Here is an 18,075-nt window from a genome sequence, read left to right as displayed (position 1 = left end):
TTGCTTTCTCCATAGATGTGGCCTTAGTTGGGATATATCAAGCATTGTCTGATTTTATTTTCAGATTCTCAACATCAATATTTTGCTTTTTGCTTCTAAACACCAATATTAAATTACTGTAAACAGAAATTACAGGTCACTTCAGAAAAAAATTGCAATACATTTAGAGTCAAATCATCAAAAATGCAGAGAGAAGCCATTTACAAAAGACTACTTGAAAAATCTGAATGATTTCAAAATACAGTACTAATGTCTAAAAACAAAGATCCCAGAAATGGTCTTATTATATTATCGAGCATCACTTGTACCATCCGATAGTTTGGAATCATCTTGATTATTTCTTTGGAAGCACAAGCAGGTTGAAAGGCTGAAGTCCATTCTTTATGCATATTGCTCATTTTATTCTATTTGAAGTGGCATTGAGTGAGTGCTTATGCTAACAGTGTACAACCTCAGCATATACAATAAGCCATACTGAATTGCTTTTGAGATATTCCCTTATAACTTGCAGATCTCTGCATTTATAGTAAATGCATCCTTCTGAACAACTATGAATATTACAGACACATCTTCATTCACACTGAAGCCATACCAAGAGTCTTCACCTAAAAAGCAGACTAAGAGACTAATTTATTTTTAAAGGCAGGCATGCAGAAGAAATCTTCTGTAAAAAAAAAAGACAAAACAGGAATCTGAATAATTAACTCATACAAGAGACTGATTAGAATCTAACTAGAGCTCATTCCTAACCTTTTTTATGCCATGGACTAATACCATTTAGCAAGGGGTCCTTGAACTAGAGTATTCTGTGGAGATTTGGGACCCCACAAGAGAAAACATTTAGTCATGTTCAAGATGCACCATATTGTCATTCAGATTAAGATTGACTTATCACACGTACATTGAAATGTGCTGTTTGCATTAACAACCAATACAACCTAAAAAGATGTATTAGGGACACCCCATAAGTGTTCCCACACAGTCTGGGGCTAATGTAGCTTGCCCGTAATGTTCAGCAAACACAACAGCAACAAAACAATAACCAAACCACAACTGCAAAACAAGCCTCTTTCCTTCCTCCCACCCATTCACACACAGAGGTACGTGGCCAAGTGGCTAAGGCATTTGTCTAGTAATCTGAATGTCACTAGTTCGAGCTTCAGCTGAGGAAGCATGTTGTGTCCTTGAGCAAGGCACTTAACCACACATTGCTTTGCGACGACACCGGTGCCAAGTTGTATCGGCCTAGTGCCCTTCCCTTGGACAACATCAATGGTGTGGAGAGGGGAGACTTGCAGCATGGGCAACTGCCGGTCTTCCATACAACTCTGCCCAGGCTTCAGTCAACATCAAAGTCAATGGACAGCCAAAGATGAAACTCACACACACAGGCAGACCTCCAACCCTAGGATAACCCACTTCCAGGCCTCCAGTGAATTTATAGACATTGGGTCTCTGACTTTCCACATGCCAAACCAGGGGCTTTGAACACTAGGCATTGACTGCTAGACTTGCCAACTTCAGTCTTCAATCTTCTGTATTGATCACCAGGATTTAACAATCACCAGACCCCGAACTCCAGGACTAAAAATCTTGACCTGCACAGACCTCCAAGCTGGAGTCTCACTGGGTTGGGGGAGGGGGGGGTGAGGGGGAAGAGAGGGAAGGTATCACTGGCCATTGTGTCTCTTGCCTACATGGACCATCTCTTGCCTATATGCCATAACCCACTCACCCGGCTGGAGGTGTGGGGGGGGGGGGGGGGGGGCTCACCAGGCCTTATCCAAGGACCCTGCCAAACTCAGTCATTGACAATGTGGATTTGCTGGCTTTTGCTTATAGCCCAACATCCATTAATGGAAATCACTGGCCTTTGACAGCAAAATACTCCAACCTGAACTCCTACCACCCACTTCTGCCACTGTTATTCCTGTCTGTAAACCATTACCTGAAGCAAAACTCCCCATGCTGTCTCCAAAACCATTCCTACAAACCTAAAAAAAATAACTAAGTCTGAGTCACAACCCCAGTGGACATCACAGCTTGCCCTTACCTTGACCAGACAACTTCCCAAGAATAATGTTCCACATACAGACTACAAGGGTTAAAGAAGAGGGCTGATCATCAATTTCACGTTCAAGAAAGCACATTACAACTGATGGCCAAGGTGCTACCTATTCTATCTGCTTCATAAAACAACACCTGAAATCTTTCAGCCACAAAGAATGATTTCTTCTGAGGTCCAGAGTTAAATGCTGGTCTCTCATTAACCAACCAAGTTTTGAGTTCATCAGCATAGTTTTTCTGTTGTAAATTATCAACGTTTAGCATTAAATGGCTGTGAAATTAGAGCTGATATGTATTTGCTGTTTCTAACTGGAAATCCTCTTTATTCACTAAACATAATGCGACAGTGGGCCATATTAAAATTAGTTTCTCATTTTCCAATATTTTTATTAAGTTTCATATAGACAAATACAGAATTCATAAGGAAACTTGTTATAAATCAAAATAAAATAGCACAAATTGCACTGTATATAAATCACGCTGATACAATTACGGTATCCCATAATGATGATCAATCAAATAAAATAAATTGAATGATGAAATACAATAGTATGGTTAATTATATTACAAAAAAAAATCTATACTCCTACCAAGACAAAGCTGGCTGGTGAAAAAAAGAGTACTTTACCATATAAGCAACACACACAAAATGCTGGTGGAACACAGCAGGCCAAGCAGCATCTAAAAGAAGAAGTACAGTTGACACTTCGGGCCGAGACCCTTCATTAGGACTAACTGAAAGAAGAGATAGTAAGAGATTTGAAAGTGGGAGAGGGAAATCCAAAATGATAGGAGAAGACAGGAGGGGGAGGAGCTGGAAAGTTGATTGGCAAAAGGGATAGACAACTGGAGAAGGGAAAGGATCATGGGACAGGAGGCCTAGGGAGAAAGAAAGGGGGAGGGGAACACCAGACGGAGATGGAGAACAGGCAGAGTGATTGTGAGAAAGGCAGCGAGAGAGAGAAAAAAAAGGGGGGAAGAAGGGGGAGGGGGAGAGGAAATATATATAAGGATGGGATAAGAAGGGGAGGAGGGGCATTAACAGAAGTTAGAGAAATCGATGTTCATGCCATCAGGTTGGAAGCTACCCAGATGGAATATAAGGTGTTGTTCCTCCAACCTGAGTGTGGCTTATTCTTGACAGTAGAAGTAGAGGAGGCCATGGATAGACATATTAGAATGGGAATGGGATCAGGAATTAAAATATGTGGCCACTGGGAGATCCTGCTTTCTCTGGCAGACAGAGCATAGGTGTTCAGCGAAATGGTCTCCCAGTCTGCATCGGGTCTCAGTAATATATAAAAGGCGACACCGGGAGCACTGGACGCAGTATACCACAACAGCCGATGAGTCACCTGTGAAGTGTTGCCTCACCTGGAAGGACTATCTGGGTCCCTGAATGGTAGTGAGGAAGGAAGTGTAAGGGCAGTTGTAGCACTTGTTCAGCTTACAAAGATAAGTGCCAGGAGGGAGATCAGTGGGAAGGGACGGTGGGGGGGGGGGGGGGGCACGAATGGACAAGGGAGTCGCTTAGGGAGCAATCCCTGTGGAAAGCAGAAAGAAGAGGGGAGGGAAAAATGTGCTTGGTAGTAGGATCCTGTTGGAGGTGGCGGTAGTTACGGAGAACTACATATTGGACCCGGAGGCTGGTGGGGTGGTAGGTGAGGACAAGGGGAACCCTATCACAAGTGGGGTGGCGGGCGGATGGGGTGAGAGCAGATGTGCATGAAATGGGGGAGATGCGTTTGAGAGCAGAGTTGATGGTGGAGGAAGGGAAGCCACTTTCTTTAAAAAAGGAAGACAACTCCTTTGTCCTGGAATGAAAAGCCTCATCCTGAGAGCAGATGCGGCGGAGACAAAGGAATTGCGAGAATGGGTTGGCATTTTTGCAAGAGACAGGGTGGGAAGAGGAATAGTCCAGGTAGCTGTGAGAGTCCATAGGCTTATAGTAGATATCAATAGATGTATCAATAGATCCAGAGATGGAGACAGAAAGATCCAGAAAGGGGAGGGAGGTGTTGGAAATAGCCAGGTAAATTTGAGGGCAGGGTGAAAGTTGGAGGCAAAGTTAATGAAGTCAACGAGCTCAGCATGCATTCAGGAAGCATTGCCAATGCAGTCATCGATGTAGCAAAGGAAAAGGGGGGGATGGATCTGTCTGCATCTCTGGAGATGGCTTATCTATTGATATCTACTATAAGCCTACAGACTCTCACAGCTACCTGGACTATTTCTCTTCCCACCTTGTCTCTTGCAAAAATGCCATCCCCTTCTCGCAATTCCTCCATCTCTGCCGCATCTGCTCTCAGGATGAGGCTTTTCATTCCAGGACAAAGGAGATACCTTCCTTTTTTAAAGAAAGGGACTTCCTTTCCTCCACCATCAACTCTGCTCTCAAACTGAACGCCTACGCATTGTCCGCCAGAGAAAGCAGGATCACCCAGTGGCCACACATTTTAATTCCACGTCCCGTTCCCATTCTGATATGTCTATCCATAGCCTCCTCTACTGTCAAGATGAAGCCACACTCAGGTTGGAGGAACAACACCTTGTATTCTGTCTGGGTAGCCTCCAACCTGATGGCATGAACATTGACTTCTCTAACTTCTATTAATGCCTCTCCTCCCCTTCTTACCCTATCCCTAATTTATTATTCTCCCCCTTTTCCTCTCCTTTTTTCCCCGTTTTTTCCCCTCTCTCTGCCCCTCTCACAATCACTCCTTCCCTGCTCTCCATCTCCCTCTGGTGCTCCCCTCCCCCCTTTCTTTATCCCTAGGGCTCCCATCCCATGATCATTTCCCTTCTCCAGCTGAGTATCCCTTTTGCCAATCAACTTTCCAGCTCCTCCCCCTCCTGTCTTCTCCCATCATTTTGGATTTCCCCCTCCCACTTTCAAATCTCTTACTATCTCTTCTTTCAGTTAGTCCTGACGAAGTGTCTCAGCCCAAAACATCGACTGTACATCTTCCTATAGATGCTGCCTAGCCTGCTGCGTTCCACCTCCTTCCATTTAAGCAAGATTGCCCTCCTAGCCTAAGAGAAATAAAAGCCAGTACCTGCGAGTGAGAAGGCTCCAAAATTATAACTCTGTCCTCAACAATACCAAATAAGGCAGTCAAAGGACTGGGCTTAAAACTAACTTTAAAGAGTACAGAAAAGGTTTATAATACATCTTTCCAATATTTTTCAAGGCTTGGACATGACCAAAACATGAAATAATGAAGCCTCTCCATTATTACATCTGTCACGGTAAGGAGATATATCTGCAATATAACGAGGGAGCTTGTCTTTAGACATATGAGCCCTATGTACTACTTTAAACTATAGAAGGGAATGACAAGCACATCATGATGAAGAATTAACCATTTTGAAAATAACCCTCCAGGTCTCATCAGATAACAAGTCTGTAGATCCTTTTCCCAATTTTTTTAAATTTTATCTAAAGGAACCATTCTCAATACCGACAACAGACCATAAACATATGATATTGAGCCATTTTTAAAAGGTTTCAAATTAAAAATTACATCTATTATGGTCTTATCCAGGCTAGTAGGAGATCTATGTAGCTTAGATCTTAAAAAATCCCTAATCTGTAGATATTGAAAAAAGTGGGTATTTGACAGGTTATATTTCACTGAAAGCTGCTCGAAAGAAGAAAGGTTCCCTCCAACAAACAGATCCTGAAATCATTTAATGCCTAGTCTATCCCATTCTCTAAAAAAAAGATTGGTTGTAGATGGTTTAAAAAAAATTAGAAAAAAATAGGACTGGAAAGAGAAAATTTCAATAAATCGAAATGTTTTCTAAACTGCAGCCAGATCATCAAAGTGTGTTTAACCACCAAACTGTCAGTTAATTTACTTACAGATGAAGGAAGAGAGGATCCAAGAAGAGAAATAATGGAAAATTCTGAGATAGAATTAGCTTCCAAAAAGACTCATATTGGACAATCCTCACAATTAATATAAGATAACCAGAACATAAGATTTTGTATGTTAATTTCCTGATAATATAACCTAAAATTAGGTAAAGCAAGGCCACCATTCTTTTTGCTTTTTTGAAGGGGGCTTTATTTAATCAGGGTTTTCTGTTCTTCCATATATAGAAAGAAAGAATCGAATCCAGAGAATCAAAAGCAGGCTTAGGAATAAAAACAGGTACAGCTTGAAAAAGATATATAAATTTAGGTAAAATATTCATTTTAATAGAATTAATTCAACCAATCAATGATAAAGAGAGAGGTGATCAATTAGAAAGTGTCTTTTTCACATAGTTTATTAAGGTTAAAACATTTTCTTTGAATAGATCTTTGTAATTCTTAGTGATTGTTATGCCCAAGTATGTAAATTGTTTAATTGTTTTCTTACAATTTTAAAGGGAAGGTTAATATCGGTAGGTATCAAATTTTTTAAAGGAAACAATTCACACTTACGTAACTTCAATTCATATCCTGAAAACTGACCAAAATTAGTCAGTAAACGAAACATAGAGGGTAAAGAAGTAGTAACATTAGATATGAAAAGCATAAAGGTCATCAGCATAAAGCGAAACTTTATGAATAGTACCTTTCCTTAAGATACCGGTGATATCTTCAGACTCTCGAGGGGCAATAGCTAAAGGTACTAATACCAAATCAAAAAGCAAAGGACTCAAAGGACATCCTTGTCTAATTCCACGTTGGAGTTTAATTGGTTTAGAAATCTGAAAATTAGTAAGGACCCGAGCAGAGGGAGATATATAAAGTAATCTAATCCAATCGATAAAATTGGGCCAAAATTAAATTTTTCTAAGGTTTAAATAGGTAATTCCATTCAACTTGATCAAAAGCCTTCTCTGCATCTAGAGAAATTACACATTCTGATATTTCCTTGGATAGAGAATTGATAACATTTAACAGTCAATGTATATTAAAATGGGAGTATCAATTTTTAATAAATCCTGTCTGATCATCAGATATTATAGAAGGTAGAATATTTTCGAGTCAACGGGCCAAAACTTTAGATTGGATCTTAGCATCAACATTGAGTAAAGAGATTGGTGTCTATGAAAAGCATTCAGTGGGATTTTTATTCTTTTTAAGAATAAGTGAAATGGAAGCTTCATAAAAAGATTGTGGCAACCTACCAGCCTTGAAGGACTCAGTAAGGGTAAATAAGGTATAAGCGAAGAAAAAGCCTTATAAAATTCGCCAGAGAATCAGTCAGCCTCAGTGACTTCCTCCTGAGAAAGAGGTCGATTCAACTGCTTTCGATTATCAACTGGAAGTCTAGGAATATTTAACTCTAAAAATTGTTCATTGCAGTATTATTTTCAACAGTATCAGAACTATACAATTTAGATAACATTCTCTAAAAGTGTCATTTATTTCAAAATAGTCAGTTGTCATATCACCATTCGTTTTACAAATTTCATTAATTTGCCGCTTAGCTGTAAAGGTCTTCAATTGATTAGTCAATAGTTTACTGTTTTTTTCTCTCCATATATATAGAATTAGCTTCTATCTTTTAAAAGTTGGTTTTCAATTGCATATATTATAAGATGATCATATTTAGTTTTAATTTCAATATTAATTTCTTTTGTATAGTTCAGGGTCTGGTGCCAAAGCATATTTCTGGTCTAATTGTTTTAATTGATTAACTAAATTAGTTCTCTCTTTATTAGCTTTTTTCTTAATAAATGCAGTGCAAGAGATAATTCATCCTCTGATATATGCCTTAAAGGCATCCCAAATGATAAGACTAGAAGTCTCTTCCAACGCATTTTCTTCAAAAAAAAGTAATTTGATTCTTCAGAAATTTTTAGAAGTCCTTATCAGATAATAGAGTTGAATTGAAATGCCAGAATCTGTTCATATGAGTGAAACCAGGAAGATTTAAAGATAGAAATACAGGAGAGTGGTCAGACACAGCTATTTCTTTATATTTAATGGATCGAACTAATGGAATCATTTGACTGTCAATAAACAAAAATCAATCCTAGTACAGGAACGATGGACATGAGAGAAGAATGAATACTCCCTTTCTGCTGAGTGAAGAAAACGCCAGACATCAACAATATCACATTTCGTTAAAAAGGACTGAATAAATAATGCTGATTTATTAGGTGCAGCTAATTTAAGAGAAGAATAATCTAATACTGGGTCTAGACAACAATTAAAATCTCCTTCCATCACTAAAGAATAAAAACTCAAATCTGGCAAAAATGAAAAGATACACTCAAAAAATCCTGGGTCATCCACATCAGCAAATACAATTAATTTATTGTCTCATTTCCCTGACACTATGATAAATCACCCATTAGGGCCAGAGACAACTTTATGTTGAACAAATTGTATTATCTATAAAAATTGAGACCCCTCGAGATTTTGCTCTGAATGAAGAATGAAATTGTAGACCCCTCCACCTATTAAAAAGGCATGCATTATCACAGCTACGTACATGCGTTTCTTATAGAAAAATATTGGGGACCCTTAACTTTTTAATATAAGTGAAGATCTTATTCAGTTTCACAGGATGATTTAACCCTTTCACATTAAAACTAAGTAAATTAATATTACACTCCATTTTAAATTCCAAAAGACAGGCCATAAAGGTACTCAACCAGAAGATTTCAATGGTAGCCCAACCCAGTTGACAGAAAAAAAAATGAAACCCCATCCCCCTCCCCAAGCCAAAAAAGCCAGCCAAAGGACAGCCAGCAGGGAGAACCCTAAAGACAACCCTCTCCATGGAAACCTGCTGGCAAAGCTCCAAAAACATCCATTTTTCAAAACGATTCTAAGACGTGTGGGGAAACAAAGGGAGAGCTTAAACGAATCTTATCATCTTCCCGTTGAAATCAATCGTTCCAACTCGACGGGTATGTCAGATTAAAAGCTCCTTAGTGTGAAATTCATGAAAATATAAAATGATCAAACTGGGACGCTCTCCTGCCTTTGATTTAGGGTCTAGTGATCAATGGGCGCAGTCCAGCTTAGGTACGAACAGCAATAAATCAGGGAATAGCTGCTTCAAAAGTACTTGCAAAGAACTCCGTGGAGTGGGCACCTTCAATTGATTCTTCAAGACCCAGAATGTGCAGATTGTTCCTTCTGCTTTTGCTTTCCAGGTTGGTAATCTTCTTTGTTCATTTTTCATTAGATAATGATAATTTTTTGCAAAGCTTACTCATGTCTTTTCAGTCAGCTTCCAGTAACGACAAAGCTTCTTTATTCTCTTTAATTTGCTTTTCATGTTCAAATAAAGTTTGTTCAATATCATCCAACTTAACATTAAGATGTTGAAATTCCTCAGAGTTCTGTCCTTTGCTTTTTAAGGACCTCTCCAATTGATTCCATAGTAGTTGGAGAGTCTTTTTCTTTTGCAGAGGCTTTCGTCTTTCTCAGAGATATATTAGAGCAATACTAAGATTTATAATGTTTCAAAAACTGGTAGAAAATAAAAAGATAGGTAAGGTAGGAGCAAAATTTAAAAAGATGTTACCCCATTGGCTGCCAGCAGGGCTCTCCCAATTTTTTATCCATTAAATGAGCAAAACAGCAGGAAGGTAGGTGTCAACTGAGACAAAAGCAGGCCAGATGAGAATGCTGCTTGTGTTCCAAAAAGCCACAAACACAAGGATTGAGGAGAGTTGCAGCCTGTATAAGTGGGGTGCCTAAAATGCAGCAATCTGTTGTTAGACTAAATGAAATGTCATCATTGAAGTGCTCAGATTTAGTCTGGGAAGTGAAATTGCATACAGCATTACAGTAGTATAGTTAGAAGGCATAAGTACATTTTTACCTTTAATAAGTTAGACTTGGCTTGAGTAACTGCACAAACTAAGATAGAAGGTCCCCATAAAGAATGTGGTAACTGAAGATTAGGAGTCTGTTGTTAGGTATCACCAAGCCACAAAGGCTTTAACAATACATTTAGCACAAGGCCATCAGCATCGGTAATGCACAAAGTCATGCAAGCAAGGTGATGTCAGAAGCAGTTACTTCTTGCCTTAAGCTGAATAAAAAGAGATATGAAGATGGCTAATACACTTTGTATAAAGCGACATTTTTGGTGACATTTGGAGACCAGAGTGCAATAAGGCCTCCTCTCCAAGTAGAGATATAAAATAAATAATAAGAGCAAACACGAGGAAATCTGCAGATGCTGGAAATTCAAACAACACACACAAAATGCTGGTAGAACACAGCAGGCTAAGCAGCATCTATAGGGAGAAGCGCTGTCGATGTTTCGAGCCGAGACCCTTCGTCAGGAGTAACCGAAAGGAAAGATAGTAAGAGATTTGAAAGTAGTGGGGGGGAGGGGGAAATGCAAAATTATAGGAGAAGACCGGAGGGGGTGGGATGAAGCTCAGAGCTGGAAAGGTGATTGGCGAAAGTGATACAGAGCAAGAGAAGGGAAAGGATCATGGGACGGGAGGCCTCAGGAGAATGAAAGCGGGGTGGGGGTGGGGGGGGGAGAGCACCAGAGGGAGATGGAGAACAGGCAAACTACTAAATATGTCAGGGATGGGGTAAGAAGGGGAGGAGGGGCATTAACAGAAGTTAGAGAAGTCAATGTTCATGCCATCAGGTTGGAGGCTGCCCAGCCGGTATATAAGGTGTTGTTCCTCCAACCTGAGTTGGATTCAATTTGACAATAGGGGAGGCCATGGATAGACATATCAGAATGGGAATGGGACGTGGAATTAAAATGTGAGGCCACTGGGAGATCCTGCTTTCTCTGGCGGAGAGCGTAGGTGTTCCGCGAAACGGTCTCCCAGTCTGCGTCGGGTCTCACCAATATATAAAAGGCCACACCGGGAGCACCGGACACAGTATACCACACCAGCCGACTCACAGGCGAAGTGTCGCCTCACCTGGAAGGACTGTCTGGGGCCCTGAATGGTGGTGAGGGAGGAAGTGTAAGGGCAGGTGTAGCACTTGTTCTGTTTACAAGGATAAGTGCCAGGAGGGAGATCGGTGGGAAGGGATGTGGGGGACAAGTAGACAAGGGAGTCGCATAGGGAGCGATCCCTGCGAAAAGCAGAAGGGGGGGGGGAGGAGGAGAGGGAAAAATATTTCCCTCACATCTACCGAACACATATTTCCCTCCGGAATCTGGGAGACCGTTTCGCTGAACACCTACGCTCGGTCTGCCAGAGAAAGCAGGATCTCCCAGTGGCCACATATTTTAATTCCTCATCCCATTCCCATTCTAATATGTCTATCCATCCCCTCCTCTATTGTCAAAATGAATCCAAACTCAGGTTGGAGGTACAACACCTTATATACTGGCTGGGTAGTCTCCAACTTGATGGCATGAACATTGACTTCTCTAACTTCTGTTAATGCCCCTCCTCCCCTTCTTACCCCATCCCTGACATATTTAGTTGTTTGCCTGTTCTCCATCTCCATCTGGTGCTCCCCCGCCCCTCCTTTCTTTCTCCTGAGGCCTTCCATCCCATGATCTTTTCCCTTCTCCAGCTCTGTATCACTTTCGCCAATCACCTTTCCAGCTCTTAGCTTCATCCCACCCCCTCTGGTCTTCTCCGATCATTTCGCATTTCCCCCTCCCCCCACTACTTTCAAATCTCTTACTATCTTTCCTTTCGGTTAGTCCTTACAAAGGGTCTCAGCCCGAAACGTTGACAGCACTTCTCCCTATAAATGCTGCCTGGCCTGCTGTGTTCCACCAGCATTTTGTGTGTGTTGTTGTTTAAATAAATAACAAGTATGGTTTGCTTTGATGTAGGAGTGATTCTTTTGCTTCAGTAAAGATTTTACTATTAGGGTGGGGAAAATGAAAGACAGGAATCTATCCTGCAAAATGCAAAACAGTGGTTACACCAAAATTGTATCATAAATTTCTGGACACTGCAAAAAAATCAAGGATACGTTGGGCTCTTTTAGCTGTTTGTTGCCACTCTGGTGACCACAATAAAGCTATCCAAATATGCTCAAAATCCTCCCTGTGGTTGTAACGTGGAAGGAACAATGTATATGACCGTTGGTGAAATATTAACAACCGCAAAATTTACGACGCACTAGATACCAACAGCTTGTTAAAGTTACTGTTTTACTAACCTTTTAAAAATATGTAAGACACTTCTAAATACCATAAATACAAATTAAATGGCAACTGTTGAAACAGAAAGATTAAAGACTACTTTTAAATGTAAAACCTTAAATCCTTTTAAAATTCTAACTTCTTGCTTCAGAAGATTACATTTCCCAGTTCTATTCAAATCAAGGGCAGAAAGTCGTTTAACCACAGGCCCAGTGCAGAATTTTAACGAGTGCACAAATGTCAAGTCTCCTATGTTAAACTCCATTAGTAATGTGATTCTGTGGTCTTGCCAAGAATTAATTGACGGCAATAAATTTGTATTCTTCATGACTGGACACACATACAAAAATCCCGAAGTTACTGTCAGTTACAGTGCCTATAAAAAAATATTCACAGCCCCACCCACCGGAGACTTTCATGTTTTATTGATATACAACATTGAATCGAAGTGGATTTAATTTGGGTTTTTTGACACTGATCAACGAAAAGACTCTTTCATGTCAAAGTGAAAACAAATTTCTACTAATTGGTGTAAACTTATACAATTATTAAACACAAAATAATTGCAAAATACCTTACCCCCTTCATGTCAGTATTTAGTAGATGCACCTATGGCAACAATTACAGCCTTGAGTCTAGAGGTCTCTATCAGCTTTGCACATCTGGACACTGCAAATTTTTCCCGATTCTTCTTTGCAAAACTGTTCAAGTTCTGCCATATTGCATGCAGATTGTGAGTGAACTACCATTCTCAAGTCCAGCCACAATTTCTCAATTGGACTAAGATCCAGACACTGACTTGGCCATTCCGAGACATTAACTTTGTTGATTTTAGGCCATTCCTGTGTAGCTTTTGCTTTATTCTTGGGGTCATTGTCTCACTGGAAAACAAATCTCCCAAGTCGCTGTTCTCTGGTAGACTGCAACAGGTTTTTGCCCAGGATTTCCCCGCATTTTGATGCATTCATTTTACCCTCCACCTTCACAAGCCTTCCAGGGCCTGCTTGTGAATAAAGCACCCCCACTGCATAATGCAGCCACCAGCATGTTTCACAATAGGGATGCTGTGTTATCTATCATGTGCTGCGTTTGGCTAACGCCAAACATAACATTTCATTTGATTGCCAAAAAGATCAGTGGTTTCATCAGACTATACAACCTTCTTCCAGCCTACTTCAGAGTCTCCCACATGCCTTCTAACAAACTCCAGTTGAGATTTCACGCGTTTTTTTCAACAACAGCTTTCTCTTTGCCACTCTCCCATAAAACTGCGACTGTTAAAGCACCCAGGCAACAGTTGTTGTTTGTGCAGTCTCTCCCATTTTGGCTTCTGAAGCTTGTAACTCCTCCAGAGCTGTCATAGGTTTCTTGGTGGCCTCCCTCACTAGCTCCCTTCTTGCACAGTCACTCAGTTTTTGAGGACAGCCTGCTCTAGGCAGACTTACAGCTGTGCCTTATTCTTTCCATTTCTTGACAATTGACTTAACTGTCCTCCAAGGGATATTCAGTGACTTGAAAATTTTCTTTTACCCATCTCCTGACTTGTGCGTTTCAACAAACCTATTTACAGAGTTGCTTGTTGTGCTCTTTTGTCTTCCTGGTGTACTTTTTGCAAGGATACTAACTCACCAGCAGTTGGACCTTCCAGATCCAGGTGTATTTTTACTACAATCAATTGAAACACCTTAACTGCACACAGATTTCCAAAAACGGATCTTCATTGAACTAATTATGTGACTTTTAAAACCAGTTAGCTGCAGTAGTGATGATCTGGTGCATTAGATTAAAGGGGTTGAAACTTATGCAATCAATTATTTTGTTTATATTTGTAATTAATTTAGATCACTTTGTAGAGATCCATTTTCATTTTGACACGAGTCTATTTCTGTTGATCAATGTTCAAAAGAAAGTCAAGAAGATATGAAAAAATAATAAGAAAAGAAAACTTCTGGGATGTGGGGGAAAGGGTAAATACATTTTATAGGCACTGTATGTAATCACAGCAGCATATTTTGGACTGGATTTTAAGGACTGAATTTCCCTACGAAGTCCAGACCAAATGAGGCATTTAGCTTCAACCACATAACTACATTCCAGCTTCTTCTGAGGGAGGTAAAGTGGAGGGGCAGTGTAAGTTGCACGAATGATGGACATTCCAGAGGGCCCTTCTGCTGAGACTATAGGGAAAAACTAATAAACAGGAATATTGCAATCACTCTGATGGGATTTTACTATAGAACTCCCCAATAGTCACTGGGATGTCAAGGAATAGATACGCAGGCAGATTATGGAAAGGTGTAAAAACAAAAGGGTTGCTGTCATGGAAGTCAACTTTGCTACTATAAATTAGAACGTTCTTAGTGCAAGAGGTTTAGGTGAGGCAGAACTTGTTAAATTCAAAAGGCCAAGAAGGCTTTTTAAATCAATTTGTGCAGATAATCCAACAAGGCAAGGGGCTATACTAGACCTGGTACTGGGTAATGAGCCTGGGCAAGTGACTGTGATAAACAGTTATGGAATGCAGCCTCTTAAGTTTTGAGATAGCTAAAGATAAGAATAAGTATGGACCTTGTAGGAGAGTTTTAAATTGGAGTGGGCGAATTATAAATTAAACAGTAACTAGGGAGAGTTAATTGGCAATAGATGTTTTTGGGGAAATCCAGATCCAATATCTGGAGGATGTTTAAAGACCAACTGCACAGAATACATGACAGGTATGTTCCAGTCAGAAGGAAGGACAGTGATGGCAAGGTGAGAAGGGATTAATTTTGTTGGCTATTTGAATATTACTATAATTGGTTCAGAACAATACTGTGGGCTGAAGGGCCCATTACTGCACTGTAGTGTTCAATGTTCTTACAAGCCCTTGAATTACTCTTCAACACAAGTCTTCTTTTCACCAGTTAGCAGGAATTACTGCTTACCATTGTATTTCAGATTACCCTGATTAACTGAAAAACGTGGTAATTTCTGGTCATGGCAAAGACCCTGTTTTTTGTGCTATTTTTCTAAGTCCATACAGACATGTTAATTACATAACATTTCATTGTCCCCAATTACATACTAAAGGTCAAATTAACATTGAACTAACCCACCAACCCACATTTCTTTTGATGTGGGGTAAAATTGAAATGTAGGAAATCTACATGGTTCTGGGGAAAACTTACCTACTCCACACAGACAGCACTGTAGGTCAGGTTACTGTGGCTATGGGGCAGCAACTCTTCCAGCTGAGAAGCTGGCTTCATCATTCTGAGTTCCAATCAGTGTAGGGTCAATCTGTTCAATTTCTGCTCACACTTCAACACCTTCATTCCAAAAATCAAACTGTTCTGATTCCTATACAAGCATATTGTTCCCAAAATATGGAGACCAAAACTATATGTGATGCTCCTGCAGTACCCCTTAAAGTTGCACCAAAACATCTATTTTTATAATCCCCACCCCTTGCAATAAAGAGCAGTATTCCATTAACTGCCTTAATTAATCATGGTATTTACAGATTTATCCTTTTTGTACCCAAAACCCCAATTTGCTTTTATGACTATGATTTATAGTCTGTCCTTTTAAGTAATGATTTGCTTTATCATGCCAAAATAGATACCTTATTTTCCTCACATTATAACTGTATTTGTAAGTTTCTTACCCAGTCAATTAATCTACTTTACCCCTTTGTATCCTATTCAGTACCTGTCATCTAGCAGGATTTTCAAATTAACAGCAAATTTAACTACAGTCCACTCTGCCTTAATTATTAATCCAAATTGTTAAATCACTGATTCATGTGGCATACCCATTAATTACAGAATAAAAAACAGAAAATGGTCCATAGATTAAGACAAATGCATCCACCATTTTTCTGGCTACTTTCTGAAAGTGAAGCAAACAGAGTCAGGAGACATCTACTTTTAGATCTATTTGCTTGCCAATATAGCCTTCAACTCCATCCCTTTCTATACCCTCTTAATTATCTATTTAATCACTAGGATGTAACTTTTGTGTCGAGAGCCAAGATTTATTCAAAATAATTTGAAATGTGCTATTTCCCAATTTCCCAACATTAATTTCCCAGTTTCATCTTTAATAATGTTTACTTCAGCCATTCTTTTCTCTTTTATATAACTGTAGAAATTTTTAATTTTTAGTATTGTTATCTTACTCTTATGATACTATCTCTCTTTTTATAAATTTAAAAAATCCTTTACAGGCTTCCAAAATTAAGACCAACAGTTCTAACCAAGTCTCAGGATATCACTCAATTAACTCTCAATTAGTTTTTTCTAATTTTAGGATCTTCACCACAATGGTCAAGATTTCAGAATGAGGAATCTTTCCAGCAATTCCCATAGCTCCCCACATGAAGTTCAAAATTCAAAGTCAATGCATAATCCAGTTATATAAATGTTACCATATACAACTATGAGATTAATTTTCTTGCAAGTTTTCACTCAATGAAGGATCTACTTAATGCAAGTTTGTATATCGTTCCCCAGTGAAATAAGTGATTGAGAATCATGCATTAAAATTCTGTTTTTTTTTTCTATATAAACCCACAGTCCCTGAAGCTGTAATTACTAGTTGTCTGGTTAGATCAAAAGTCCTTATCCTTAAAACAATGTAACATTCAAATACATATTACGTAACCATAATCAATTTACCCACAGGAACGGATGCAACCAAGCAAATACAGACTTACCAATTCCATTAGATCTTTAAGCTTTCCAATTTCCTCTGGTAAGGAAACTAGCTTATTGTTACTCACAACTAAAACTTTAAGTGGAAGATTAAACAGATATTTTGGCAATGTTGATAGAAGATTTCGACTAGAAGACAAAGTAGAGTTCAAAGTCAAGCAGCCGTAACAGTACTTTAAAACAACAAAAAAGACAAAAAATGGATAGCTCATGAATGCAGGTCATGCAAGTATTCTGTTCCTGAAAACTGTCCAGAGAACCATTTTCCTGCAAGTCAGAAATGAATGCTCCAAAACCAAGATTAAAAACTCAGTGGTCAAAATAGTCGAGTTCCCCAATTCCTGAAGTACCAGTTTGCTTTCTTTCAGTAGGCATTGCACTATCATCCATTTGGTATAGCTATTGATATTGCATCACTTTAAGCAAATTATCTCATTATGCTTTAAACTAACAAAACATTTATAGAGAATCTGTGTAAAGTCAGATTTCATTAAAAAATTCAGGAACTGGTAACCACTCCATTGCTTTAATAAGTAAACACTCAACACAATACAGGAATACTCATATGAAAATGGGAAATTTAACAAAGTCAGAATGATATTTTGTCTGGTACATTAGAGTGGTAGAATTTGGTGGGGGGGGGGAGGAGTTGAGAATGTCGCGAGAATAAAAATGGAATTTCATTAAAATAGTGTAAATGAGTGATTTGCAGATTCAGTAAGCCAAAGAGCCTCTTGAATCCCATATCTCTTTATGATTCAATATAGGATTGAATTTATCCTGCACATAAATATTATATAGGTTCTCAACAATCATACTAGAATTTACAGATGTAAAATGTTTCACAGATCCACAATTAAAGGGCAATGCAATGTGTATAATTCATTGAAATATGGGTCCCTAAAGGGATTCAGCAGGTTAATGCTGCCTCACTGTTTTTCTTGATTGGAGAATTAACAATTAGGAGCCACCTATATGAAACAGAGTTAGTCAATATTATGGTGACAACCGTGGTAGATAATGTTTGTCTACTAAATAGCAATCAACTTAAGCTTAGTTTTGTTGAAACAATATTTTAAATCAGGACATAATGAACATTTTGTCAATTGTGCAATAAGATCTTGAGTCCATTAAACTTACTTCAGCTTAACACAACAAACTGTAGCAGTTACCACAATGCAACATTCCTTATGTAAAAAAATCAGCCTAACTATTCTTACTGGGAGCTCACAATTGGTCTTTTTGCTAACACTACAACTTCTCAGCAT

The 18,075-nt window shown here is 39.1% G+C and overlaps 1 protein-coding gene across 3 annotated transcripts in view; it reads right to left on the bottom strand.

Moving 5' to 3' along the window:
* lrch2 (leucine-rich repeats and calponin homology (CH) domain containing 2) overlaps window positions 1-18,075 on the bottom strand; it is a 180,439-nt gene that overhangs the window by 84,184 nt on the left and 78,180 nt on the right. For all 3 annotated transcript variants that reach the window (XM_059977329.1, XM_059977330.1, XM_059977331.1), the window contains exon 3: window positions 16,810-16,936. In XM_059977329.1, coding sequence (XP_059833312.1) covers window positions 16,810-16,936 — 127 coding nt within the window. The remainder of the gene's footprint in view (window positions 1-16,809; window positions 16,937-18,075) is intronic.

This window comes from Hypanus sabinus, chromosome 8 (assembly GCF_030144855.1).
Source record: "Hypanus sabinus isolate sHypSab1 chromosome 8, sHypSab1.hap1, whole genome shotgun sequence".
NCBI lineage: Eukaryota > Metazoa > Chordata > Chondrichthyes > Myliobatiformes > Dasyatidae > Hypanus > Hypanus sabinus.
This window is presented reverse-complemented; position numbering and strand designations above follow the sequence as displayed.